This window comes from Saimiri boliviensis, chromosome 4 (genome assembly GCF_048565385.1).
Source record: "Saimiri boliviensis isolate mSaiBol1 chromosome 4, mSaiBol1.pri, whole genome shotgun sequence".
In the NCBI taxonomy this organism is placed as follows: domain Eukaryota; kingdom Metazoa; phylum Chordata; class Mammalia; order Primates; family Cebidae; genus Saimiri; species Saimiri boliviensis.
In genome coordinates, this window is record NC_133452.1 from 2,869,468 (window position 1) to 2,897,142 (window position 27,675).

Genomic DNA, 27,675 nt, shown 5'->3' on the forward strand with positions numbered 1-27,675 from the left:
AAAAAAACCTCAGTAACTCTGCGTACCAGGCCAGGGACTGGTAAACATTTTTGTTAACAGGCCAGAAAGTAAAAACTTCAGGCTTTGTGAGCCTTTGTCTCCTGCTGTATATCCTTCTATTATTTCTTCTGCTCTTTGTTAACAACCCTTTAAAAATGTAAAAAATAATTTTAGTTCCTGTTGGTAATTTGCCAACCCCAAACAGAGATGTTATTAATGTATTTGCTTACTGCATTAACTGAATCTAAAGAGTTTCCATCTTAGTTCTTGTTAGAGAAATGTTACTTATGATATCCCTTATGAAAAACACATCCTAGTTAGCCAATGCTTGCAGAGAATAATTTTAATTTAGTAATTAACAAACCACAAACTGCCTCCTCTCGCTTCAGACTGTGACCGTGAGTGTACTTAGGAGCAAGAAAGTGTCACTCTTACTTGCTACGTTGGGGCTGGAACGGTGATCAGCTCTATTTTTCATCAGTCTATCATCACCAGGCAATTTCTTTGGTTCACTATATTCTGCCCAAGGCAGCTGAGGACTCTCAGGAGACCCATTTTGAGCTGAATTATTATAGAGCTCAAAGCCTTCACTCTTTGGTCGGGGTTTACCTGAGCCACGGCGATCTGAAACTGGAATCAAAGTACATTCATTCAGTATCTCTTAAGATTTTATTTTCAACACCCTGATTATCATTAAAATTCCGTAAGAATGGTTCTTAGCATAAGAAATAAGGTGATCTTCCCTATGAAGGCCAGTTCTTTCTACAGAATCATAAAACAGCTCTTAAATAGATACTGAGAATAAAGAAAATATTTTTACTTAATTGGTAATGACGAGAAGATGAACACTTTCAAAGCTTATTTTCTCATTTCACTGTTCTAAGAAACAAATCTAAACATTTTTAAAGTACATTTTTAAAAAACGTTAAAGATAAACATGCTTCCCTGACTTCTTAGAAATAACATCTGAGCTCTTAAGCCCCCGCGTGGTTGTCCTGAGCAGCCGTCACGTGGCGTGAGCCTTCTGCTCCTGGCTGGCGCTGGCGGTTCTCCTCCCTTTTGCTTGCTTACCCTGGTTCATCTACTGTTCACAGCCTCCCTCTGTGATTTCTAACTCGTATTCTAGTTTGGTTCTTTTAAATGACGGTAAACTAAGAAATCAGACAACCAAGATGTTAAGTTCTACGTAAAACACGTGCTGAGCAAGGGAGACAACGCCACACTAGGTTTCGCTGCGATGTCCCTTGTGTGCTGTGTCTGCTTCAGTAAGCCGCAGGCCAGGTTTTCTGACACCTTGGTTTTAGCTGTGATTTGTTATACAAGGTACCAGCTTGAGGTTCTAGAATCCTACCTGATGGAGGAGAAGGCCATAAAGGTCATATTAAGAAGCCTATGTAAACATTTAACAAGGTGCAGTAAGACTGATCTGGAGGGCATATAATGATTTAAGAGAGAATGTGAATCATAATGGTTTTCTCCTATTGTGTCTGAACTAATTATTTTAAAAGCCCCAAATTACACTGATTTTATTCTGAGATTCTTTTTGATGTAGCTATAAAACCACAGTTCCCAAAAATAAGTTATTTAAATAACTAAGATTTTTAAGTGAATTACCATCATGCACCAAATAAGCCCATGTTGGTCAATGAACCACACCTGTGACAGTAGTCTCCTAAGATCATAACAGAGCTGAAAAATGCCCATCTCCTAATGATGTCTTAGCCAGGGTAAAGCTGCAGCACAATGCACTCCTCGTGTCTGTGGTCACGCCAGACTGCTCTGCTAGCTGTACACAAGTCCAGCTCATACAGTTACACACGGTATATAATACCGGATAATGTCACAATGTAATAGGGTACGATTCATCCAGTTTACTATACTATACTTTTTATTGTCATTTTAGAGTGTACTCTCTTTACTTATAGAAAAAAGTTAATGGTGAGGCAGCCACAGGCAGGTCTGTCAGGAGACCTTCCAGAAAAAAGCACTGTCATCACAGGAGGTGATGGCTCTGTGGCATGTCACTGCCCTGAAGACCTTCCTGTGGACCAGATGTGGAGGCGGAAGACAGTGACACTGATGACCCTGACCCTCCACCAGGCCGAAGCTCATGTGTGTGCTTATGTATGAGATTTTAACCAAAAAGATAAATTTAAAATAAAAAACAGAAAATCACTTATAGAGTAAGGATATTAAAAAAACATATATTTCTGTACAGCTGTACAATATTTGTGTTTTAAACGAAGTATTACAAGAGTCAGAAATGCTTTTAAAATGTAAAATTTTACATAGTAAAAAAAGTGACAGCAAGCTGTTAATTTACTATTAAAGAATTTTTTTTTCTTAAATTTGAAGTGTGCAGTGTTTATGAAGTCTATAGTAGTTATGGTCACGTCCTGGGCATTCACATTCACTCACCACTCACTCGCAGACTCCCCAGGGTAACTTCCAGTCCTACAAGCCCCACGCAGGGTAAGTGGCCTTTTACAGGTGTAGCACTGTTACTCTTTTACTCTGTTTTGTTTTGTTTTTTACTGTAGTTTTTCTATGTTTAGATATGTTACCGCTGAATCCTAGTTGCCTGCAGTATTCAGTACAGTAACTTGCTGTACAGGTCTGCAGCCTAGAAGCAACAGGCGACACCATCTAGGCTTGTGTGAGTACAGTGTGAGGTGCACACAGTGATGAGATAAACTAAGAATGAGTTTGTCAGAATGCATCCCATTGCCAGGCGATGCATGACTGTGTACGTAACGTGATCATCATGCCCTATCTCAGCATATGCAGGACTAAAGGAACTACTCAGATACAAATAAATGCCTATTTCTTCAGTGAAGAACTGAATGTACTCTTTCAACACTTGAAATCCTGAGTCTGCCTATCAAAACTGAAAACTGTTCATTCATTCTCTAGTTTTTCCCAGTTCATCCTTAACGTGTCACATTCACTCCCTTCTGAGCACCCGCCGTGTGCTGGGCCTACGAGAGCTCACCAGCAGTCAGCCAGCCCTGTGAGGGTGAAGCTGAATGGCTCCTGATGACAGGGAGGGGACCTGGTGACTCACAGTGTGGGCTCCAAAGTCAGACGTCCCACATGGGAATCCCTGGCTCTGAGCTTAAGCGCTCTCATCCTCAATTTCCTTATCTTTAAAAGTGGGGCAACAGTAACACCAGTACCTCTTCCATGGGGTTTTGTGACTATGCAAAGAGGCCATGACTATAAAACACAGGGTCATGGCCACTGTTTCCCTACTGGTCCTTACTTCTCTGCATCATGGGGGATGGCTGATTGAGGAGGGTGGCCAGACCGTGGTAGATGGCACCCTGCTTTGCTACTTCCAGTGTCACCACAGAGCTTGTTCTTGTCATGAGTTCTGCTGCCCTAGGAGAAGATTACACATGTAAGAAAAATGAAACACAGTGCCTGCTCTGTCATGAATAACTGTGATCACAGCAACTGAAAATCATATTCCACAGTCTCATCTATTATTTTGGGTAATGGTTCTGACTTTCAGACAGCTTACTCACTACCCATTTTCTTCCTCTGAAAACTGACCATGAACATAGGCAAACACATCTCCTATTATCATATTAAGAACAGTAAGAGAATATTCAAAAATTTAAAGAAGTGTCAAGAGTAAGTTTCTTTCAAGTTTCAAAGAAACTGTACTAGAATAAAATATGTATTTATAATTTGGTAACAATTGAAATGTCACGTATACTAACAAAGGTAAAGAGTAATATGAGCATAACATTTTAGCATAGTTTTCATCTTCCAATTTCAAAACTTAATGCAAAAATCACCTAAAAATGCTAATACTAAGCTTCAAACACATAAATCAATGATACCTTTCCTGAGAGAGCCCAACCAGACTTCGTCCATCCACGCTGAGGAGCTGATCACCTGCAGCTAGACGTCCATCCTAGGCACATCCACAGGTGTGTGCATGATTAGGGGTGGACAGCAAAGGGTGAAGGGAGGAAGAAAAGGTAATGATGAGTACATATCCTGTTTGTTCTTCCAACAAACACTGTATAGTGTTACATAACTAAAAGTGGCAGCAGAATCTCTCACATCATTTGCTGAATATGACACACTGAAAATGCACTTCCTTCAAAATGATACTGACCACATCTGCAGCACCTCCTTTCACAACCGACTTCACATAGATTCCTAGTTTATCTTGACCAGCACCCTATGCAAAAACAAGGTGAACATACTGCATTGAAAATACACTGTAAGAAACGCATGATGCAGGAAAATATAAATAAAGTCACCCATCATGTACACAGATAACTGCAACAAAGCCCTGCTTCTCATTTTTACGTGAAAAATCAGTTATTCATGCATCAGCTAACGACGAGACTAACACAGAGGCTTGGAATCCGAGGTTAATTTAAGAATCGTTCTGAACAGCTACAAGTGTAAGTGAACTAAAAGCTACTTGCATGATATATACTATTAATCATTTTAATACCAAAAGCAACTTAGTACAGTACGTTTACATTTCACTGTTTACCTGTATCCTCCCTTATACCCTTGTTCTGTTCATACATATAGTTTAAGATTTTTAAATGATAAAAAAATTTCTTGTGGCAAATAGTAAGAGAAACTTAAGAGAAAACAATACAGAAAATAATCTATACAACTCATGTACTGTAATAGTAAATAAATATTAAAGCAACAAAACCCAATTCACATAGAAGTGATGTATTATGAAAGAATAATAAACTTCTGTTAGATAAATTTAAGTACTATATACAATTATTTTCAGAATCACCAGTATTCTACTCGGATATCACAACTATACTAACCCTAACCCTGTGACAATCAAAATTTTGGACAATTTATTGCAAATTTCAAAGAAAACAATCCTACGCATAAAATCTTAGATATTATGGATGGTACGGTACAACTGCGCATAATTCCTTAGCTCACAGCAATTGAAGGTAAATACAGATCCATTTCAACCATTACAAGGCACTGCATGCTAAGAGTAAAAATACGGTACAGAAAGGCTGTGATGCAACAAATGACTTAATGAAAACAGACCCCAGAACTGCATAATTTTCATGTAGAAACCACTCACATTTATCCCATTCAGTTAACAAGTTAAGTTTATAGAAGACAGCCTGACTGGGCAGCACTGCTGATCCTGACTCCCTTCCTCCCTTCAAGGAAAAACAAAACAAAACAAAACAAAATACCTGTAACAGGTCAAATTCTGTAACCATAAAACCTCCCATTACATACCTCATTTTTAAAACAGTATAATACTTCTTAATTTAACAAAGCAACTCCATTTTGGAAAGCAGTATACTTCAAATTCCATGTGGTTACATTATCTGGGAACTAAGTCTATAAAAGTTCTATAGAACGCAAAATCAAGTATTCTCCTTTGCAGCTTTGATCTGAATTTTCCATCACTTGTTCACTTCAACAACCCTCTGTGTTTGTCCACACATCTCTCCCGTGGATGCCTTCCAGCTGCACCCCGACATCCTTCTCTCCATGTATTTCTCCCGTGGATGCCTTCCACTCTAACCCCCACACCCTGTCTGTGTCTGTCCACGCATCTCTCCTGTGGATGGCTTCCACCCTCATCCTGACATCCCTCTGTGTCTGTCCACACATCTCCCCCATGGATGGCTTCCACTCTCACCTCAATGCATGTCTCTGGCCCAGTCCCAGATGCCTCATGGCCCACTTGCTGCCTCCCTTCAGAAATCATTCAGCAGAGTCCACACACCACAACAGCCAAATGCAACCTGTGGTCCTTGAATGGATCCTTTTGCCACAAAAAAGCATTACTGGGATAGCTAGCAAAGTCTGAGCTTTTTGTAAATTTAAAATTTCAAAATAAAAGAAAAATATACAGCAGACACTCAATAAACAGCAACTTTCTAACTTTTAGCAAATCACTTAGCAAAAGAATAATAAACATACCTTTTGCCTCACTACCTCTATGGCAATACTGGGTTTCCTTGAATCAAGGGAATCATGACACACTATGGAAAAATACTTCTAAGACACAGCACCCGCCCCACCGTCCCTATCTGTTAAATCAGGTAATCTCTCACACATAAGATAATTAACTGAATTTATTTACACATTTAATAATTTTATGTGATTCATGAATAACTGTTTTAATTCTATGCCTCAGCTGTTTAAATGACAATCTCATTCACTTAACAAATATCCACCAAGTGCCTGTACTGTCCTAAGCTCCATGTGTACACATCAATGAACAGAACAGACAAAAACCCTTGCCATCATGGAGCTGCTGCTATTCTTCAGCCGTTTATTTGTAGTCATCCAATACTAATTCTTGTTGGAGAGCTGAACTTCTTTTTTTTTTTTTTTTTTCCTGAAAATGCTGCATGCCTATTCCCTTTTTAGTCTGGTTTTTAAAAAGTTCTACAAGCACTAGTTATTTTTTCCTCTGCTTTCTACTTGACAGAAAAGCAATGCTTACTGAATATGAGAATGCCAACTGTCAGTGAGAATGGGCACTTTACAACATTTTTGCATGGCATTATCTTCCGGTTAATATAACCCTGACTTTGTAATGTAAAGAATAAAAGTCATTCCTTTAATAAGATGGCCAATTACCATCTCTGACAAGAAAAATGTTTAGCAGTAACACTAGTAATATATTATTTTTAGTAACACTATTATAAACAAGGAAATGCCAAAAATATATTTTAAAACAATAAATCAAGCCTCCTCCTTCCATTTCTGCTATTCTTTGCACGATCGAAAAACTGGTACATACTTTAGACAATCTGCACTAACAAAACTCTCTTTTTGAAATCATAAAACAGAACGATGAGACAGTGAGGGCGGGACTGCCTCGCTTCATTCACACGCATGGCCGCCTGTCAGTCAGCTCTCCCGCCACTCTCGGTTTTCATTTTCACAAGAGGTCTTTGTTCCAGCTTCACAATGAACCTCAGTCTCGTGGCACTGTCACCTCATTTTCAGCTCCTTCATTCAGAGCAGTCATCACATACCTGAGGGCAAGCACCAGGCTCTTTTCCATTCTAGCACCCTACACGATTAGACAGCTAACATGCACGCTGAAGATGTGGACTCCATGTGAACGACACATGGCATTTAAAGAACCCAAAATCCTACACCATTTCATGACAGGTGATTTACGATACTACAAGCGATGTGAAATTTAATGCCTAAATTTAAGTACTGAAGCAAAACTGATTATGTACTACTGATATCTGAATGTACTATCTACCTTTAAACAGGTTGAAGCTTGCATTATAAATTTCAAAAAATTCTGGCAAAATGAGGACGCTCTCCTCTTAACTGATTTTCTGGTCTCCCTACGTCCACTTATGTTTCCTGAAGCGCAGTGCAGATAACACTATCCTGAGCAGACTTTTCTAACCGCCAGCTGCTGTAAAAATCCACAGCAGCTTCCTGCACAAGGTATTCACAGCTCCATGAACCAAAGTTCAAGCTTAAACCCTGCTCATCATTCTCCACTCGAATCAGCCCTCACCTCCTCCCACTCTCGTGTTCTTGACTTAGCTGATGTTCTCTCTACAGCAACTGTCTTTCTGATGCAGGGGACATGCCAAATCTTCTCCATCATTCATCTCCGAAGCTCACCTCTGCCAGCCCACTCACCTTCCCAGTGCCAGGGAAGATATCATCTCTTCTTCACTAATGTTCTCATCACATTGGATTTTCTTTGTTCTTTTTGAGCAGTGAATCACTGTGTCCTGCATTACAGTTACCTCTGCAAATGGTTCCTTCCTCCAACTCCACTAGAAGCTTCTTGAGTATAAGGAGCTCTATCCCTTCCAGAACAGCTTCTCAATTAGGTTGACTTACAGTTTACTAACACTGATCAGTAAGAAATTTGGTCAATTTCCTGTTTAGTAAGTTAAGAAGCAACTGATATGCCCATTGTATATGGGTTAGCAATAAAACTTTGTGAAATTACTAGTTTAGAAAGACAGACAGACAGAAAAGCACTTCAGGCTGTGGCACCCAATATGCCCTTTTAGGAAGGGATCTCAAATCCATGATTGTCGGAAAAGGCACAAGTAAGACAGATTCTATTTTTCTTATATATTCAGAAATTATCTGAATTCTAAGTTAGAATCACTTCTTTTAATTCCAAGTAAACTGAATCTGTAAGTATATCTGTTTGTCACAAAAAGAGGTTTTCACTTAAGGAAATAAGCATTCGTGACAGAGCTAGGCATGGTGGCAGTCATCCCAACACTTTGGGAGGCTATGGCGGGAGGACTACTTGAGGCCAGGAGTTCAAGACCAACCTGGGCAACACAGTGAGACGCTGTCTCTACAAAAAAAGGTGTAAAAAGCATTCATGATTATTAGAAACCTCAATTCAAAACATCAATTAAAATCTAAAAGGTCTACTCAAGGTTGGTCATAAAAATTGAATTTAGTTAAAAGTCAAGACAATGCATCAAGAAACATACTTTGAAAATACTCTTAGAGACAGGAAGACAAAATAATGCGCAAGTAAAGAATATGGATCTGGATATTTTAAGAGGTGTCCACATTCTGGTTGGCATTTGAACCTCTACTTCACAGACTGCTTTGGCTAGACATTTCTGCAGACACATTCCCCGTCCACGGACCCTGTACCTTCTGCACAGACACTCCTTTCCCGCAGACCTGCTGGCCCTGTTCACATGCCCTTCCCTTCTACCACCTCTGTTTATCTGGATCCTACTTAAACTTCAGGTGCAGCCCACAGTCATCAACTGGTCGTAAAAATTGTTAACTATAACTGCTGTATGGAGAAATTACAGTTCTACTGGTAATTATTTTAGAAAAACAAAATTTTAGCTACCAGAGATGAAATAACCCTTAAGAAATGTCTGACTATGTATATCACATCGATATGAGCAATTCCCTTCAACCTGAATCACCTCAATCTCTGTCCAACTACAAGGTGTCCGCTCGTTCAGGGTGTCTCAATCTGGCCACGGTGGTACAGGCCTGGCATGCGCACCCTGACCAGAGGAAGAGCGGAGTACAGAAGCTCCGCTGTGTCCCTACCCGCCTCTGCTGCCGGTCAGACGCCTCAGCAAACTGACACCTATCAAGCCACAACAATTCCCTAACATTATGGAGCTCTCTCTACCCACCCCACTTCATTTGAATACATGAGAATTGTACTGCCTATGGTAAAAAACAAAACGAAACAAAACAAAACAAAACAAAACAAAACAAAAAACTATGAAACAGAATTTGTTAATTTCGGAAATATTAAGCCATTTAATTTAGGTCTTATTTTTAAACAATAGTGCACAATCTAATGTAGTTTAGTAAGGCTGAGCTCAAAATTTATTAAAGTAATTAGTGTCATTTTATATTTATATGCACACACAATTAAATTCATTTTATGGCAATTCTATTTCTTTTCCGTGAGAACACAATAGTACAGATAAATCCAAAAAGGGTAAATAGTTTTAAGAATTACTTGCTTAAAGGTACCTAATACGGTATTTGAAAAGGTATTATTGCATTTTAGTCCATTTATTATTATTTGCAAAACTAAAAGAATAATCATATTCAGGATCACTCATTCCTCATTTAACATATCAATTCTATTAAAGAAAACTTCGGGCAGAGGTCTTCTGAAAAGCAGTTACAGATTCGAAAGGTACCAGGAATTAAAAATTTCAGTAAGTACAATTTTAGAATTTAATTAAAATACCAGAGACAATTTTTAAAATCCACTTTTCCCCCTCTGGAGGCCCCTGAGAACATTTGCGGTGCAGCATCTGAACCTCTATGTCCGGCGTTTGTGCCCCTCAACATAATTTCAGCATTAGAGGATACCCAATCTGGAGTACACGCTGGCAGAAGATTTAGATTTTGTCCTTAAAAAAAAAAAAAAGGCAAAAAGGAAAACACAAAGATCACTGCCTGTTTGATCTGAACATTTTCATCTTAAAATGCATCTTGAAAGTGCTTTTCTTTCCACTAAAAAGGAAAGAGGAGAGATAGGACTAAGGAGGGAGAGGAGAGAGAAGAGAGAGGACAAAAACAATGAAGCACAGCTGTGTCTGAAATCCACCTGCAGAGTTACGAGAGAGAGTGGCAAGAAATAAAAAGTCACCAAAAATTATAATAAAACACAGAAACAACTCAGCTGCTCTACATTCAGCTTTCCCTAGAACTGAGAAAGAAGCACGCACCTATAAGTTGCTTTGTGCAATCGACGAGAAATGCCAACAAGAGAAAGACTGCTCCCCGAACGTCTTCTCGAATTCTGACTACACCTCTTCAGGAGCGGTTCTGCAGAAGTGTAGGGAGTCTCCCCACACACAGGGAGGCTGGGGCAGGAGGAGCCTAGGCTGCCAACATTCCAGCAGCAAACCCTGAGTGCGTGTGGGAGTCCGACGTGATAAACAGCATAAAGACATCATTAAAACACAATTAAAAAAAAAAAAAAAAGGAGCAGGAGGAAGAAAGATAAGCTGGCGAAATCGTCGTGAATCCAACCCTATTGTTCTCAGGTAAGAAAACCTAGCCTGGGTTCTCTGGCTAGAGATTTTAGAATACAGGGCTGGAATGGCCTCAGAGCCCAGAAACATTTCACAGTCATCAGGCAAGTTTCAGCCGACACTCTGCCCACTTGCTGCTTTCCTTAGGGCTTTTCAATTGCTTTATTTCTAGTCAGACAAGTAAATCCAGGCTAGGGTTTGAGAAATTCTAAAGATCTCTCTTGTTGGGCAGGAACTACCTTAATTTTGAAATAATCAGCTCTAAAATGCACTTTTTATATAAATTCTACATCCAGCAACCTTGAAAGTCGGTGGTGAGCTATCACTAACAGTTCTGGTGCTGTGGGCAAGGCTATAGTTCCAGCTCTGGTTTTTGTTTATTCTTTGTATGAAATATAAACCCAACAACACCACATCTAACTCTTCCCTCTTCATAAAATGAAGAAGAGAATGAAGGTGGTCCCACAGATGGGATGTAGGAGGCTCATGAAACCCCAGAAGACCACATGCCACATCTGCAGGGAGTGTGAATTTCACCAGGGCAGAGCGCACCGTTCTCCTTGGCCTGGTAAAGTGGTGTGTGACTTGCAGACTTTTAGGCATGAGAGACCACTGGAGGTGACCCTGAGAATCCTGACAAAGCTCCCCCGAGTCCTGGCCTGCACAGGGGATGGATGGGTGTGTCTGGATGGCTTAAGCCTCCACTGAGAGAGATGGGCAAACCCAGGGCGGTGTGAACCTCTGGGCCACCCCACAGCCGAGATCCTACATCCAGGTAACTCTACAAATATCATCATTTTCTATGATGGCTCTTTAGGGGATTAACATTTTATGTTCCTATTAAATTATTTTAATGCTGTATCTGAATCCAGCATTTAAGCCAATCCAAGAAATCAGTACTTAGTCCAAAACTATAAACTAGGTAAAAACAGTATTATTTATATAATTTACTATTTTGCTTTTGGCACAAAAATATATTGTTTCCAAATACATAAGAAGCCACGAGGGGCATTGTGTCACTTCATACAACTTAATGGAGAGACGTTTCTGGAATCTCCATGGAAGAAATTGTAAGCACAATAGGAACTTTGCAACTGACTTTAAAAAGGAAGCCAGAATTTCCTGACTTCATTTGTTTGACTAGCTCTTTCCCACGTGGTCATAATTAGACAATTAAAGAAAGTCTCAAAGTTTTCAAAGGACTAAATTACAGTTCATGTGAGAATGTTACTCTCTAAACAGTGAGAAGATATGTTAATAAACACTGTCTTTACCCTCTCATTTTTAGGGCATAGGAATCTCCATGTTTTAAGCTAAGATTTTAATATCTTAAAACTTTATATCAGTATACAGTCTAAAGGCATAAACTTCAAGATACTTAGGCATTAATTAACCATTTATTTTTAAATAAAATAGTAAAATATCCTAAGTACTTTTAAAAGTGTCATTTTTATGGTCACTTTTAGAGAAAAAAACAGGTTTTAGAGAAAGGGTACAGTTAAAACCACCTGATGGGGCCAAAAGTTGTATCATGGATATTCTTATACACAACCTCAGCAAGTTACATAGTGGCAGTTATCATATTTAAAGCAACCTTCACCATATTATACTCAGCAGGATAAAATATGGCTTTTTTCTTAAATAAGAAGCATATAGAAGCCTTATGTTTTTATGAAGGTTAAGAATTTGCAGCACAAAACAGAAAGCAAAAAAAAATCTGAGTGTGTAATTACAAGCTACATTAAATGGTTGTTGCTTCATGAGCAAGTTAATTATTGACAGGTTTAAACAAGTTATACTAAAAGAAAACGCATTCTTTCAAGATCACAGCATGCATAAGCCGACAACAGCACCCTGAAGAAACTCACCACTGACTGCGTTCTTCCAACAACAGAGAACCACATTTTCATTTCTGGGACCACAACAACTTCTTGAACTGAAAAAACAACTGTCTACTTCTCTCAGTTTTCAAGAGCATGCAACACAGCTGGTTTTTCAAGACCAGGATCACCACATTCTGCACTGGATGCGATGACCCGGCATGGCATTTATCAACACGACCTAGAACTAACGCAATATTCAGGCTCTTACGTAACCAGTCCACTATGATTACTATTCATTTTGTACTTTTAAACTTTAAAAACAGTTAGAAAAACAAAAAGGAAGGAATTGTTTGTAATTTAAAAATCCAAATTAAACAGGAAGTATCATGTTGTCCCACAGATGAGCAAGAAGTAGCTTGCTGAATGTCCCCAAAAGCAATGTTTTAAAAAGTAAACTGCATACCCACACCACTTCCAAATCATCTGGATTTCATAAAACTTAACCACCATGTGGAAGGCGAGTCAGGGAACTTAACACCAAAACATGGTTCAGGGTTACAGCAGCTAAGCCATACACCAATTTAGAAATGGAAAAAACAATGGGCCAAATACAAAAGCCACACAGCTTACAGAAAACAACAAAAGCACACAAATTACTGGGGGTAAAGTTTAACTACACAAGTCTATAGGCTTTTCTGTATAAATATATATATATATATATATATATATATATATATATATATCCCCCTGTACACTGCCCTACCCTTCACTTAGAATACACCCCTGAAATCTCAAAAATAAGTCCACTCTACTATAATAATTTATGCAGACCCACTTATCTATCAACTATACAGTGTAATCTCAGCAGTGTCTATGTGTTAGATGACTTTCCAAGTACCTGAAATTACAAGTAAACTGGAAAAGGATGGACATATTTAGTAATCCAGTATGCCAGGGAACTACTAGATTCATCTCTCTCTTTTCAAGAAAAGATGTTAATAGACGCTTCATTTCTGAAAATGGTACACTGTCCAGTTAACAGGCCATTTTCTTTATTTCCTTTAGAGCATCTATATGCTGACATTCAAATTTTATCTCTAGCTCTAACCCTCTGAGCTTCACTATCCAACTATCTACTAGCTAATATATATTCACTCACCTCAACAGGCATCCGTATCTCCAGTGTGACACATTCAAAGCTGAACTCTCAATGCCCACTGCCACCACACTTGCCCCTCTTCAGTCTCCCTGTCTTGGTAAGTACGGCCAGTTGCCCAAGACAAAACCAGGATTCATTTGGATACTTCCCTGTTTCGTCCACTACCACCAACTCACGAACCAATCCAAAAACTGCCATTCAACAAATATGTATCAGTACCTACTATGACCAGAAACTGTCAACCCTTCAACAGTGAACAAGAGAAGATGCTTGCCTTCATGGGGGTCTGTTCTAGAACACCTTTGTCCTCTGCACACACAGCAAACTACCCCATCATCTCCACTGCCTCGTCCCTACTGTAAGCTTCCCACAACCTCTCAGCTGGAAACACTAGTACAACTTACTATTAGTCTCTGACTGTGCTTCTGAGTGTCTCTAATCCACGTTCCAGAGTTGTAAAAATAAACTTTAAACACTGCACTCTAATCATATCATGCCTCACTTAAATCTCAAGGATCCTTATTTCACCTATAATAAAATCCTCAGCTCTGTCCAGGTGCACCATCACAAAGCCTTTCTTTATACTACCATATAACTCCTCATTCATAGTCTTCTGTCTGGTCCCTCAAGCAGTCAAGGGGCATGTGCTGATAAAGTGGCTAAGATCACAGACATCTTGGTAACGGAAGAAAACTCAGGTGTGACTTTCAATCTGGTTTGTTGTCCTAATTGCCCCCTGCCACCCTGGCAAGAACAGAGGTTAACATTCAGAGGCACACAATCAGAGGCCAGAGGACACCCAGGAGAGGGCGGGCAAGTGTCAAGTGAACGCAGAGCTCCTCTCCTCGTCTCCTGCTGGATGGTGCTGCGGTTCCTTTATACATCAGGAAGTCATACGAGAGATGATTTGAAAACTCTGAAAGACTAAATGCTGAGCTAAATCAGACTTGAGTCCGTATTTTTTTTAATTGGAAGAGGTGGAAACTGATAATGGAAGCCCCCTCCTTCCACCTCCATACTCTTAAAACCTCAGATAAGAAGAGCATTTAAAATAAGGTAACAGGATAAACACAACAGAAAATATGGAGGTTAAATTTTGTCCATAGATTTGAGAATGGTAGAGTAATTTTTAATTTTGATTTTTTCCTGAAAATGGGCATTGACTCAGTTGGTAAACAGAGAGAAAACTTAGTTCTACGGCTGATACTTCCCCTTTCACATCTCCAGATGTTTTAGTCCTGGTCCCTTAAATTGTAACTGCCTGGAAACATGGTCTGTGAGCAGGACCCTTACTAGGAGTAAGCAGAAATTCTGGATGGTGAGGTGGGCTGAGGGACCCTGGACCACCCTCTGCCTGCGCAGGTGAACCCCACAGGCCTTGGTCTCTGAGAGGCAGCCTGCTATGGCCCACACAACACCTTCAACCCATATACTAAAGTGTTCAGGTTCCTCTGATGAACTCCTAAGCAGACGTCCACCTTCAGTCCCAGGTTCTACTAACCTATCCTGCACACCAGATCCAGAGAAAGCCTTCTAAATGTGTTTCATCATGCTTCTCTTTTATTCTAAATCCTGCATTTATCTGTGGTGCTTATAACATCAAGTACAGACTCCTTAACCTGTCAATCAAGAGTTTTAAAACTAATTGAGCACTCTGCCCTCCTTATTCCACTCTCCCTAGTAGTCACACAGGTCTCACTTTATCCAAATGAGGTGTACACAAGACTTGCCGCTTCCAGCCTCGCTTGTGCTCTCACTCCCACCCACGATACATCTCCTTTATTCCTTCATTCCAATTAGGTTTGCTCCAAGGACCAGCTGAAATTCCACTTCTCCCACGATGCCCTCAACGACTGCTACAATACTCACTAATCTCCGTAACGTCTCCGAAATACACAAAGGTTAACTTTTAATGGCACCTGCATTAGATCTTGATCACATGCTGTTTTGTAGGCATTTTGTGTTATGACTAAGATTATGGATAACAAATTTTCCTCATAGCTAATTCAGTGAATGTTTTGCTAATGCAGTTGGTAATTTGTTATCTTGAATAAATTAACTTCCACAATTAAACATGTATAAGAGGAAATCAAATATCCATTCGGTTTAAAAAAAAAGTTCTTATTTGCTGTTTTTCAACAAGTATTTTTTGCCTACTATACGCCAGGGACTGCTTGGGAGTGGGGATGACTACCATGAAGATGCTACAGAGTCAGTCTGAGAGGGAAAAGATACCAGACTCTTCATCATCTAATTCCAGTTCTGAAAGTACTCTATTTACGGGACTGAGATGAGCAGAGAGCTGCCAGAAGTCCTTGCAAAGTAAGACACAAAAGCTTGTTTGCACTTTGGGAGGCCAAGGTGGGAGGATTGCTTGAAGCCAGTTTAACTGAGATCAGCCTGGGCAGCACAGTGAGACCCTGTCTCTAAAAAAAGCTTTTGAATTAGCCAGGCGGAGTAATATGCTCCTATAGTCCTAGCTTCGTGCTACTGCCTGCACTCCAGCCTGGGTGACAGAGCAAGACCCAACCTCTTTACAAAATTAAAACATAAAAGTAAAAAAAGGCCTTGCAGTATGAAGGGACAGGAGATGCAAATGTGCCCAGCCAGGCAGGGCCTGTGTATTGTCAGACCACTTATCAGCTTACCATTTAGCCTTCAGTTCAGAGCCAAGACCTCAACATTCTTTCTCATACTTCTTGATTTGTTCGCTGAGAGGCTGACCTTATGGCCTGCCCCTATACCCTCATTTCAAATTGGACCCTTTACAAATTAGAGGTGCTGAGGTAGAAAAACCTTTAGTGTAACTTTTTAAAAATCACAGGTCTCTAGGCAATGGGAATGTCAAGGTTTCAAATGACAGTCCATTTATTTCCAAATTAATATACAGGATAATATAAATCTGGTATAAAGAAAAAGAAACTACAATTTTTGACTATTAGCAATTAAAACATTTCTCAAAGCACATTAACTGTGTAATTCGGAAGGCACTTCTATCACACTGTTATATAACATTTTCAAGCTTTTCATATATTCCTAGAGATAGAAACAAAAATAAAAATTGTAGTTGCCAAAGTGTTATTTCTAAGCAAAATATTAGCAAAGTTGACTGAAACATCAGTTATTAAATATTAGCTAAAAACATGTTTGTTTCATTGAAATTATATAGCTATGATTCAAAGCTAAAATTCACTCTAAGCAAACATAATTGAGATTCACATGGGGAAGAGGCTCATGAGTAATGCCAAGAGTCACAATACTCATTTCTTTAACTGAAAGAAAAGATCTGTATAGTTTTAAATATCCTGCCAAAACTAGGTAAAGGGATTCAAGCCCCAAGAATTCTGGGAGGGTAGTCCAGCAGTCAGCATCTACCAGAACCACGGAAGGCCTAGGTTAGGAAGGCCGTTTCCTAAGCTCCAGGGCAGACGTACTGGCAGGGAACACCTGGAGATGAGAACCAGAAACCTCCTTGTGTAGCAAGGTCCCTAGGGGTTCTTATGTGCACTGGGGTCTGAGAAAGGTATCTACTGGTCCAACATGATGAGGTGATGAACCTGGGCCCCTCTTCCACTATGCAGTTTTCTATTCTACCAATGCTTTCTCTCCCCATTGTGTGAATCAAGTTTTGACTATGCCTTTAAATTGTTTCCTTCTGAGCACCATCTGCTCAATCTCGAGGTATCATCCTAGCTACATTCTCAGGGTAGGAGATCATCCCTCAACTAATTGGGCCCAGTGAGCACACTGGCTTCATTCATTGAACAGCATTCCTCACCTACACAGACGCAGAACTGAACAGGCACATTATTCTCAGGTGGGAAAGTCCTCCCACATGGTCCTCTCTGACAACTACTGATTCCATGTTTAAAGAACGGAGAGAACAACTCTCACATGACTAATTGTCCTACCTTTGCTGCAACAATGCTGAGGCCCATTCCATTCTGCTTTTTTAGGGTCACAGTGATTATTTCAGGTTCTTTCCTCAGAGGCTGAGCCTAAAGGATGAAAACAAATGGAAGTGCTTCTGTATTGTTAGAGAATTCATGATCTAGTCAATTATGTTCACCGGAGCAAATGAAATGGAAGTGCTTCTGTATGGTTAGAGAACTCATGATCTAGTCAATCATGTTCACCGGAGCAAATGGAGAAAAGAAAAAGGGTGGGAAGACAAGCAGCAAAAAAAAAAAAATTCAATTAATACAGATATTCCTCAGGTATTAATCTGGTAAACTAAATATTCTTGACGCAAGTCTTAAAGATGAATCTAGTCATAAATGCTATTTAAATGGGAACTGAAAAACTTAGTTTATAAAACAAAATTAAACCCCCATTACTATCCTCCATTACTATCAGGTAGAAAGCCTGACCATAAGGACAAAATTCAATCTTTACTTTTATTATCTTTCAAAATAAATTACCAGTCTTTTTGTGTGTGTTTCCAAAGAAGACATTTAAACTTATTTTACACTATCTATGCGGAGGACTGCAAATATTGGTTATAACAAGGACGACCTAACATCTAGGTCTCTTGGGAGGCCGAGGCAGGCAAATCATTTGAGGTCAGGGGTTCGAGACCAGCCTGGCCAACGTGGTGAAACCCTGCCTCTACTGAAAATTCAAAAAAATTAGACAGGCGTGGTGGCGGGCACCTGTAATCCCAGCTACTGGGAGGCTGAGGCAGAGGAAGTGCTTGAACCAAGGAGGCAGAGGCTGCAGTGAGCCAAGATTGAGTCACTGCACTCCAGCCTGAGCAAATAAGCAAGACTCTGTCTCCAAAAACAAACAAAAAAGCATTAGGGGTAAGTTCACTTTGTCAGTAGTTCAATGTGATCAACCATTTGGTATAAAAGATGATCATCAATTAATTCAATTTCTGGAAATGGCCATGATATAATGCTCAAAACCTAAAGCATGCTGGGAAGCCAAACTAATTACTTTGAATATACAAAAAAAAAATATATCAATCTTTTGTGTTTAAAACTGTCTATATGAAGCAAAGCAGAATTGTCCCTAACATGTATGAAGCTGGGAAATTTTGGAATTTACCACTCTTTCACAAAAAGATACAAAATATTACTAAAGAGCTTGATATATATTTAAGACAAGGCAGGTCTGACTATAAAAGAATGAAATATTTTTGTCAAAGAATTTTAAGAAAATATTTTAAGGTTATCATATTAATATATTTAAAAAATATGTATTAACATTAAGACAGGCATAACCACGGGTATAAGTGTTCTTTATGAAAAAGCACCATTGCTTATCAACAAAACTGTAATAGGCATGACCTGGGAGGAAAAAATATATATATAAAAATTATGGTTTTTAAGTTTTTGAATAATACCGGCATTTAATGGTAATTTTAAAACTCTGCTATCACACCGATCTTCAGTATAAGAAAGAAATGAATCTGCATTGAATCTTCAGGTCCTAAGGATACACTTCACTTCATGGTACCCTCAAAACTCTTACCAGCTCTGTGTTCTCACGCAGAAGGTGACTTTCATAATCTGCACCTTCAAAATATATGGTCCAGGTACCTGGTGAACGTGTGTGAGGAATTAACCTGCAAAATCCTAAGGAGGAAATGAGAAATCTTGTCAAAATAATGGAAGCAAGATTAATTACCAATTGCTTAATATCCAATACAGAGTACTGATTATTCTTACTCTACACCTTTATTCCCTCTGCAAACTGAATTACCAGACATATAAAATTATCCATTTGCTTTGGTCCCAGAGTATTTCTGCATTAAGCAGTGAAGTAAAATTGGCCTCCCCTTCTTCGTGTTCCAAAAGGACTTTTTTCTTACTTCTATAAGAAATTATCGAATCGCCTTGTCATTACGTCCTTGGAGAACTGTTTACTCCACTACACTAAGAGATCCTTAGGAACATTCAGAATATCTACTTAGCAAAGGGAAGGAAAAGAGGGAAGGAGCCAGAAAGCACATGAGCATGAGGTGCTGGCCGGCACACTAGACTCTGGGTTCAACTCCTGACATTCAAGCTATCGGGTAACTTGTACAGCAATTCTAGGACTCCTCGTCATTACTCTTTGTCCACATTTCCTTTTAAGTTCACACTAATTTAAATTTCTTACAAATAAATTTCAGAATCATTTCATAATGTTTTCAAGAGTATCTCTGATATTTTCATCAATGACAAATGACATGCTTTGTCAAAGAAAGCCTTTCCTTCAAAGTATGCCGCTCTTCATCTAGTCAAGTCCTATTTTGTTTCTCAGCAATGTTTTTGCCCAAGTCCTATCACATAGGCCCTAGACAATCCTTGGTAAAATTTCTCTACGGCCATCTTCTTCCCACTGTGAGCAGTTAACATCCACCCCGAGTGTCCTGTGTGACAGACTGTGCAGCTTTCACCACAGTCTCAAGTGGTCTAATAGCTTGGACTGGCGGGGAGTTTTCCCTGGCAGTAGCTGACAGTCTCATGCACTCCGGTGCTTCAACAAGGAGAAAATTCTGACTTCTTTGTGGACAATCATGAGGTTATTTAAGGTAGGCAAAAAAAGAGATGTCAAAAACATATTCCATTAAAATAAGTATACAAAGTAATTTTACTTAAGTTTTACTTTCTCATTTTTGAAATCACTATTTCAATTCAGATTCATGAAAATATAACCTACAACTTGCTTCTCTTTCTCACGTTTGAGGGAATCACTAATTTATCAGGATTTTGAAATCTGAACAACTATAAATTATTTTCTTATTTTTTTCAAGGGCCGCATTTCCATAACAAGCTCTGGACCATTCTACAAATAGAGGTTTTGCTTTACTAGCTTAAGGAAGGTACTTCGCTCAGACCAGGCATACGTCCTGGCTGGTGGCACAGTCTTGTCTCACAGAACCGTATTGTATCAAGACAACAAAGGAACGTACACTGAGGGAACAAAGTAATTCTTTAATCAGCTTGTAAAGAATTGAGTGTGAAACATAAACAACACTGATGTCGTAAAAGGAAACACTTGATTCTTTGTAATACTTCTAAAGGCATCCATGTACTAAGCTACATGTACAATCATCTAACACATATGAAATAATGTGGTAATGCCAAGATCATGGAAATATCACATATGTCCTAAAATTAATTGTTTAGGAGAGTTTACGAGGAAGTCACAAAGAACACTCTATCATTAAGTTAAGAGCTATTTCCAAGTTGGCGAGGATCTGCCCTATGGCACGTGTGATAAAACTGGCAGTTGCTTGTAAACTATAAACTATACACATTTGCAAAATGCTAGTAGTCACCTTGCATGCTTATTTGCAAGGTAATAATCATAAAAACAACTAGTTACTGAGCACTGAACATACAGCAGGCCCATGCAAGGTGCTGAGGGTCACAGAAAGTGCACGCTCTCGGGGCCTACCCTCACTCCACATGGAAGACAGACAGCAAGCAGCACACGTTTCAAACACAATATGACCAGTGCAAAAACAGAAGCAAGTATCTAAGAATCAGTCCTGGGGGAGGCATGTTAGTTGTTAAGACGACGCTGAGGTTTTCCAGTTAAAGGGACACCTGATTAGGATTAAGAAAATAAATTAGTAAGTTCAACAGCAGGAGTACTGACAAAGGTAACAGCACAGATATCATAGACGGTTCAATGTTAATAACATATATAGTGTGCGTATTTCAAGGTGGAGAAGAAAGGCTGGAAGATGATGTCAAGCTCAAAGGTTTAAATTAATCCCACGTGTGATAGGGGAAGAGTTCCTGGCAGGAGACAGCCATCTGCAAACGATGGTTTTAAGGTAGCACGGCAATATTTGAGGAGATCATCTGAGGACTAGGGCCTTCGTTACACGTGCCCGAGGGAAGCCTTTGGGAAGGAACGCTGGTGATGGTTTCTGACTTGCTGAGGGGCGGCACACCTGGAAGGATACCTCAAAACAGCCCTGTGGTGGCCGAGTGCTTGCTGCTTGGAAGCTGTGCTGCTGCCTCTGGGTCCACCACCGTGTGGCATGAGGCTTTTCCCAGGGAGTGGCAGAGCACGAACTAATGCTCTGTGGCTAGTTCAGGTCCACTCCATTTCTCAGGGCACTGCAGTCCAGCCCTCCTTCCTCAACCTCATCACAGGTGCATCTGTACCACGACTGAAGGCTCTCCCTGCCTACTCCTGCTCCTAACCCCTTTTTCTTCACACACTCTTTGCTGAAAGACCTCACCCTAGCCTGATCTCACCTTGGCCTCTCTCTCTGCTTCTCTGAGAATGGCACTGGGACTTGAGCACCTTTTGGAAACACACGTCATTAAAGAAGCAGCCTTTGTAAAATGATTTTTAACTATCTGAAACTTTGAAGAGATCTTCAAAGGTATAAAAACATATTTATTTTGGAGAGTGAAACAATCACTGAAGTTAAAAACCACACTCATCAGATTTATATATTTATGGGCATAAAACCTTTATTGTTATAATTTCTGTTTGTTTAAACAAACCCCTAGACTTTGGGTCTAGCTTTCTACTCATCTGAGCTGTTTTCTACTTTATGAAAAAGTGGCAGAGTGGGATTAAAATTTGGTCTAACATAAAACCTCATACATCAGAAATAACTGTGGTGTTTTCAATCAGTATAGATCACAAGAAGATGTAGTGAAGGTGATATAATAAAACCCGGGAAATCAGTTGTACTCAAACCTTTCAGGGCCATATAAGCCCTTCGCATAGAAAGCACACGACATGCTGGAGTTTGGGTCTTGCCAGCACACAGGCATAGGCCAGCGTGGCACTAGTGGCCACAGCAGCAGCAACAGCAGCACTCATACCCAATGGCTCTGAGCTAGAGTTCCGCATGCTCCACAGGAACCCATTCAGCCCTCCCAACAATCTCTTAGCTGGGTACTATCAACATGCCCATTTCACAGAAAAAAAAAACTGAGGCCAAGGTCACCTGACAATGGCAGCACAGCCTCTAGGTGACAGAGGTGGGTTTAGAATGCAGGCAGTCTGCTTCCAAACCTTGTGTTGCTCAACTGCTATGCTGGTACCAACAAAGTTTACAATTTAGTGCTAATGATTCCACCTCCTATGCTCATAAAATACTATGAAGGAAAAAACAATAAAAGGTCCCTTGTTATCAGCCCAGGCAGAAAATGCAACCACGACACCAAGTGGGCAGAGCAGATGCTCACCACAGGGTCACCCAACATCCCCAAGGGCTCTCTGTCTCAACACTTCTGATCTTCCATCACCAAGAAAAGTTCTCCAGACAGCAGGAGGGTGCACTCCCACACAAGAGGACTACCCTATGAGGTGGACAATGAAGAAAATGCTCGCTTCCAACTGGGGCGTAGCTCAGACTCTAGCGTGCAGACTGTATTTACCTCTCTGGCACAGTGGGTCTAAAAATTCTTGTAAACCATTTGGAATGTTTCTGACAACATCACAGGAATAACCATCTTCTGGCAAAAGAAAAGGCAGCTGCAGGTCAGGATCCTCCTCCAGCCGCACCTCCCTGCCATCGCTGCGGGCCAGCTCATCAGCAGTGTTCTCAGCCACGGCCACTACATTTTCTATGAGATCCTGTTTGGAAAACAAACGCAGAACTAAAAAGAGATGCTCACTGCCTGGTGCATTTGACCAACAACCAGTCAAAGCCTGTGTGGTTGGTGCAGCATGGCTTATCTCACACACACACACACGCACGCACGCACGCAGACAAGACGCAGAGTTCCGGAGGGAGTGCAGACCCCACTGGTATACTCATCATCAACTTTCTCAAGCCAGCAAACTCACGGGCAGGGGGCACACATCTTACAAATGAACCAAGATTCTAATTATTAATTTTCAGTAACTTGTAGCTTTAAATAAAAAGAAACTGTTCAACCACAAGAAGTTAATTTTTCTAGTTAATTTTTTTCCTTGTACAATTCTTTAATTTTCTGTTGTTAATAACTATTTGTATAGAATGTTTAATGATACAAGGAAAAGCCCACACAATGTTAAATATAAAAAACCAGGATAAAATATCTACATGGTATTTTTGCCAGTTTGGAAATATATCAATATATAGAGGTTATTTCTGAACTATGAGTTCATGGGTGATTTTTATTCAAAAACTTTTGATGTATTACCCACACATAGGAAAGCTCGCAAATCCTAACTGTACAGATCAATAAAATGCCAGCTCAACTGCCACATTCACTTCCATTCAAGAAAGAGAACGTCATCACCTGAGTAGCCACCCCATTCCCTACCACTGTCCCCTGATTTTCGGGCTTCTATTACCAGAAAGTACTTTTGACTGTTCCTAAAGTGTACAGAGATGGAAGTGTCTTGTGCGTACTTTGCATGGGGCTGCTTTTTTTTTTTTCCATATTATGTCATGTTATTCATCCCAGTTGTTTTAACTGGGATTCATTCTTTCTCACTACAATGTAGTATTTATTTGACTATGACATGACTTATGTTTATCTTGTACTTTTGATATGGTGATTTCCAGTTTTTGGCTGTTTTGTGCATGTCTTGTTGGCATAAACTCAATACTGGTCAATCCATCCATCCACTTACATAAATGACTCATATGTAAGTCTACAGCATTTCTTTTTACAAACAGCTAACAGTGGTAGACTCTGCTTCTCACCCTCTGTTCCTCCTATTGAGATGCAGGCATGCCAAAACTCCTGGCTCTATTCTGGATGAGAGGGGAGATTTTACCATGGCAAGCCTCTCTCAGCCAGGCTGTAAGGGGGCGGCCTCTGACAGAGGCAGCCGCCCTCTAGCACTCAGTCGCTGCAACACACGCCGGAGCGCAGCAGTCCCGCGCAGCCACCTCGCCTGCTCTCCAGTCCTCCTGGTGATTCCCCAGGAACTGGACTTCCTGAATACAATCCCTTTCTGCTTAGGAGTGTAGTTTCTGTTTTTTTCACAGAACTCTTTTTTTTTTTTTTTTTTTGAGACGGAGTTTCGCTCTTGTTACCCAGGCTGGAGTGCAATGGCGCGATCTCGGCTCACCACAACCTCCGCCTCCTGGGTTCAGGCAATTCTCCTGCCTCAGCCTCCTCAGTAGCTGGGATTACAGGCACACGCCACCATGCCCAGCTAATTTTTTGTATTTTTAGTAGAGACGGGGTTTCACCATGTTGACCAGGATGGTCTCGATCTCTTGACCTCGTGATCCACCCGCCTTGGCCTCCCAAAGTGCTGGGATTACAGGCGTGAGCCACCGCGCCCGGCCATTTCACTGAACTCTTAACTCAGACATGAAAATGATCTTGTTAAGATGAGAATAAAGAAGTCAACTAATTAAATAAGATTTCCTTTTGTTTTTTTTTAATCCAAGTTGCCCCATGCAAACACGTCCCGCACTGTATGGTAATGTGTCACCATCCACTTACTGTTGGGATAAAAGGCTCATCAGGTGCACAGTGATAGTTCTGTAATAAGGCTTGAAGTTGCAGTGAATTTAACTTAAAGCAGGTGCTGTTTATATTTGGAATGTCATCAGGTGCATACTTATCCATGGTAAGCAAAGTCGTTGCCTATGTAAAAGAATAAAGGACAAAAATATCATAATTTTAAAGTTATTTCATAAATATCCTTTATGTAATATTCACAAAACTGTAACTTCCTAATTTAATTTTGAAATGCAGGATGATTTCACGAAACAGACTTCCATTTACATAACTAAATACATTAAATTGAACTAGAAGTATTATCTTGCAAAAGGCATCTTTTTAGATCCCTCTTAATTTTATTATGACATGTATGTATAATTAGATTATGTTTATAAGGCATTTTAAAAACTGTCTTCAAAAGCTAAACATTTACATGACCATTGAGATGACCTATTACTGGTGTTTGAATGGTTTCATTGCACTGACTTTTTAAAACCAGCTGACTAGCCTCTATATTAAAATCTCTTTTTAAAATAAGATATCAAGAAAAAAAATTATATACAATACTAAAAAAAAAAGTCCTACGTTTTTAAGCTGCAGATGAATCATTTCACTAATCACAAAACATCACCTCCTAGTTTTTTCTATCTAAGAAATTTCCTCAGAGCTGGTTAAGCCACTGGGATATGATTTGCTTTGTATTCTTAAGGGTTAATTATCATCCATTTTAAAGCATTCTGAAATACATCTTACTGATCTCAACATAAAGAACCCTTTAAGGATATTTAGTCAACTAGTTACCACTTATGAGTTGAACTGTGTTCCCCGAAAAATTATATTGCAGAACTAACCCCCAGTAACTCAGAATGTTATCTTTTTTGGTGCTAGTATCTTTACAGGGAATAATCAACTTAAAACAAGATTAGCTGATCCAATGTCTGGTGTTCTTATAAAATGCAGTCTTTTGGACACAGACAGGCAAACAAGGAAAATGCCCTAAGACAAAGGTAGAGGCTGGGATGATGCATCTACAGGCCAAAGATCACAAATGGTGTGCAAACCACCGGACGCTGGGGTGCGGGAAGGCCTGGAACAGATCCTTTCCCCAGAGCCCCCAGAAGGAACCAACAACTGACACCTTGATTTCAACTTCTGGCCTCCACGGCTATGGAGCAACTCTTAAGCTACTCAGTTTCTGACACAGGTTCAGTATCCCTTACCCAAAATGCTTGGGACCAGAAGTGTTTCAGATATGGGTATTTTTCCAATTTTGGAGTATTTACATATATGAGTTATCTTAGGGAATGGGGCCCAAGTCTAAATATAAAATTTGTTTCATATATACCTTATACACACAGACTGAAGGTAATTTCACACAATATTTTAAATAACTTTGTATATGAAACAAAGCTTGTGTACATTAAATTACCAGAAAACAAACCATGTGAACAATCTGGTTGTTTGATATCATTTCTAACTCTGAATTTTTATGTACCTATAAGCAATCATTTTCTTTGATTTATTCAGGCATAAGTACTTAACAGTAAAAATTATGGCATATAATTAATGCTGTGAAAAAATAATCTATACTTTGTTATGGTTGCCCAGGCACTAACACAGCACTGCTTCATTATCTGTACACATGAAAAACCCCAAAAAGAGGGTACTGAGGTTTTGCTGCATCGAAGCTCTTGCCCATCATAAAGATCAGATACCTTTAAAAGCACAGGAGCCAGGGAGTGGCAACCAGCACTCACCTGCACGATCCTGCTCAGATGACAGTCCGCAGCCAGCTCCAGCCCCTGCTTCTCAGCCCATGCTTCAATATGGCCCAGCTGCTGACGGATGATCGCGCCCCAGTAATGTGAGCACAGCCCTGAATCTGGGTCAGTCACCAATCTATTGAACAGCCACATATTGATAAAGTGGAAGAGCTGAGAGAAGAGCTGAATGGTCAGGGCGGCATTGACTCTGCAGCGTCGTAGCAAGGACATGGCTCCTGTGAGCGTGTGCAGCACGTCATCTGCCCAGACAGAATGAGAGGACAGAGGACCAAAATGTCATCCAGGAAGAATGACAATGTGCAGCAAATTTAGATAACGGTACCCATGGTATTAAGTGCTGTTTAATCACTTTAAAAATACCAACTTCATTTCAGAGGGAACAGTGGTGTGATCTTAAACTACCTATAGTTATTAACTAATTACATGTAACATCATAACTTCACCTTAAGCAACTTTTAAGAGTATGGCCAGCATGACACACCAAAATGAGAACAATTTGTAAACAAAACAAACAGTTAAAATTTATTAAAGACTGCTAAACCCAAAAGGACATCCCATTTATTTTAAAAATACCTCCCCTTACCTATACTAAGCATTAAAATGATGTGAAATGTGAAGGAAGAGAGGGATAGAGGGAGAGCCAAAAAAAAAACATCCTAACCTATTTTTGGTCTTTGCAGACTGTTCTCTTCAGGGTCATCTAGAAAGGCTGGCATGTAATTATTAAGTTCTGATTGAAGACAGTGAACCAAGTATCTGGAAATACATAAACAATTTAAGTAATCTCAGCATGACAGCTATTGTCAGACATGTTATCACACGTGAAACAATCTGGACTCTTAGAAAAAACATTTTCCATTAAAAAAATATGAGTTTTACTCTTAGGAATCTTGAAACATAGCTCACTGAATTCAGTATAATAAATATATAACTAAATGTAGTTAATACATTTTGCAAAAATGTATGTTTCTTGATATTCATCTTCAATTAAGATAAATAGAAATCTTAAAATTAGTTTGGCAAACTGAGTAAGAAAACAAT

At 39.7% G+C, this 27,675-nt stretch overlaps 1 protein-coding gene across 20 annotated transcripts in view; it reads right to left on the reverse strand.

Moving 5' to 3' along the window:
* Positions 1-27,675, reverse strand: part of AFDN (afadin, adherens junction formation factor) — a 143,467-nt gene that overhangs the window by 25,366 nt on the left and 90,426 nt on the right. For 19 of the 20 annotated variants that reach the window (XM_074397148.1, XM_074397145.1, XM_074397141.1 and 16 more), the window contains 10 exons: positions 27,296-27,390; positions 26,608-26,873; positions 24,851-24,994; positions 22,838-23,036; positions 18,969-19,072; positions 17,405-17,491; positions 4,130-4,195; positions 3,849-3,922; positions 3,263-3,381; positions 436-630 (listed from right to left, as the gene is read on the reverse strand). In XM_074397148.1, coding sequence (XP_074253249.1) covers positions 436-630; positions 3,263-3,381; positions 3,849-3,922; positions 4,130-4,195; positions 17,405-17,491; positions 18,969-19,072; positions 22,838-23,036; positions 24,851-24,994; positions 26,608-26,873; positions 27,296-27,390 — 1,349 coding nt within the window. The remainder of the gene's footprint in view (positions 1-435; positions 631-3,262; positions 3,382-3,848; positions 3,923-4,129; positions 4,196-17,404; positions 17,492-18,968; positions 19,073-22,837; positions 23,037-24,850; positions 24,995-26,607; positions 26,874-27,295; positions 27,391-27,675) is intronic. The other variant, XM_074397146.1, reaches the window with a different exon arrangement.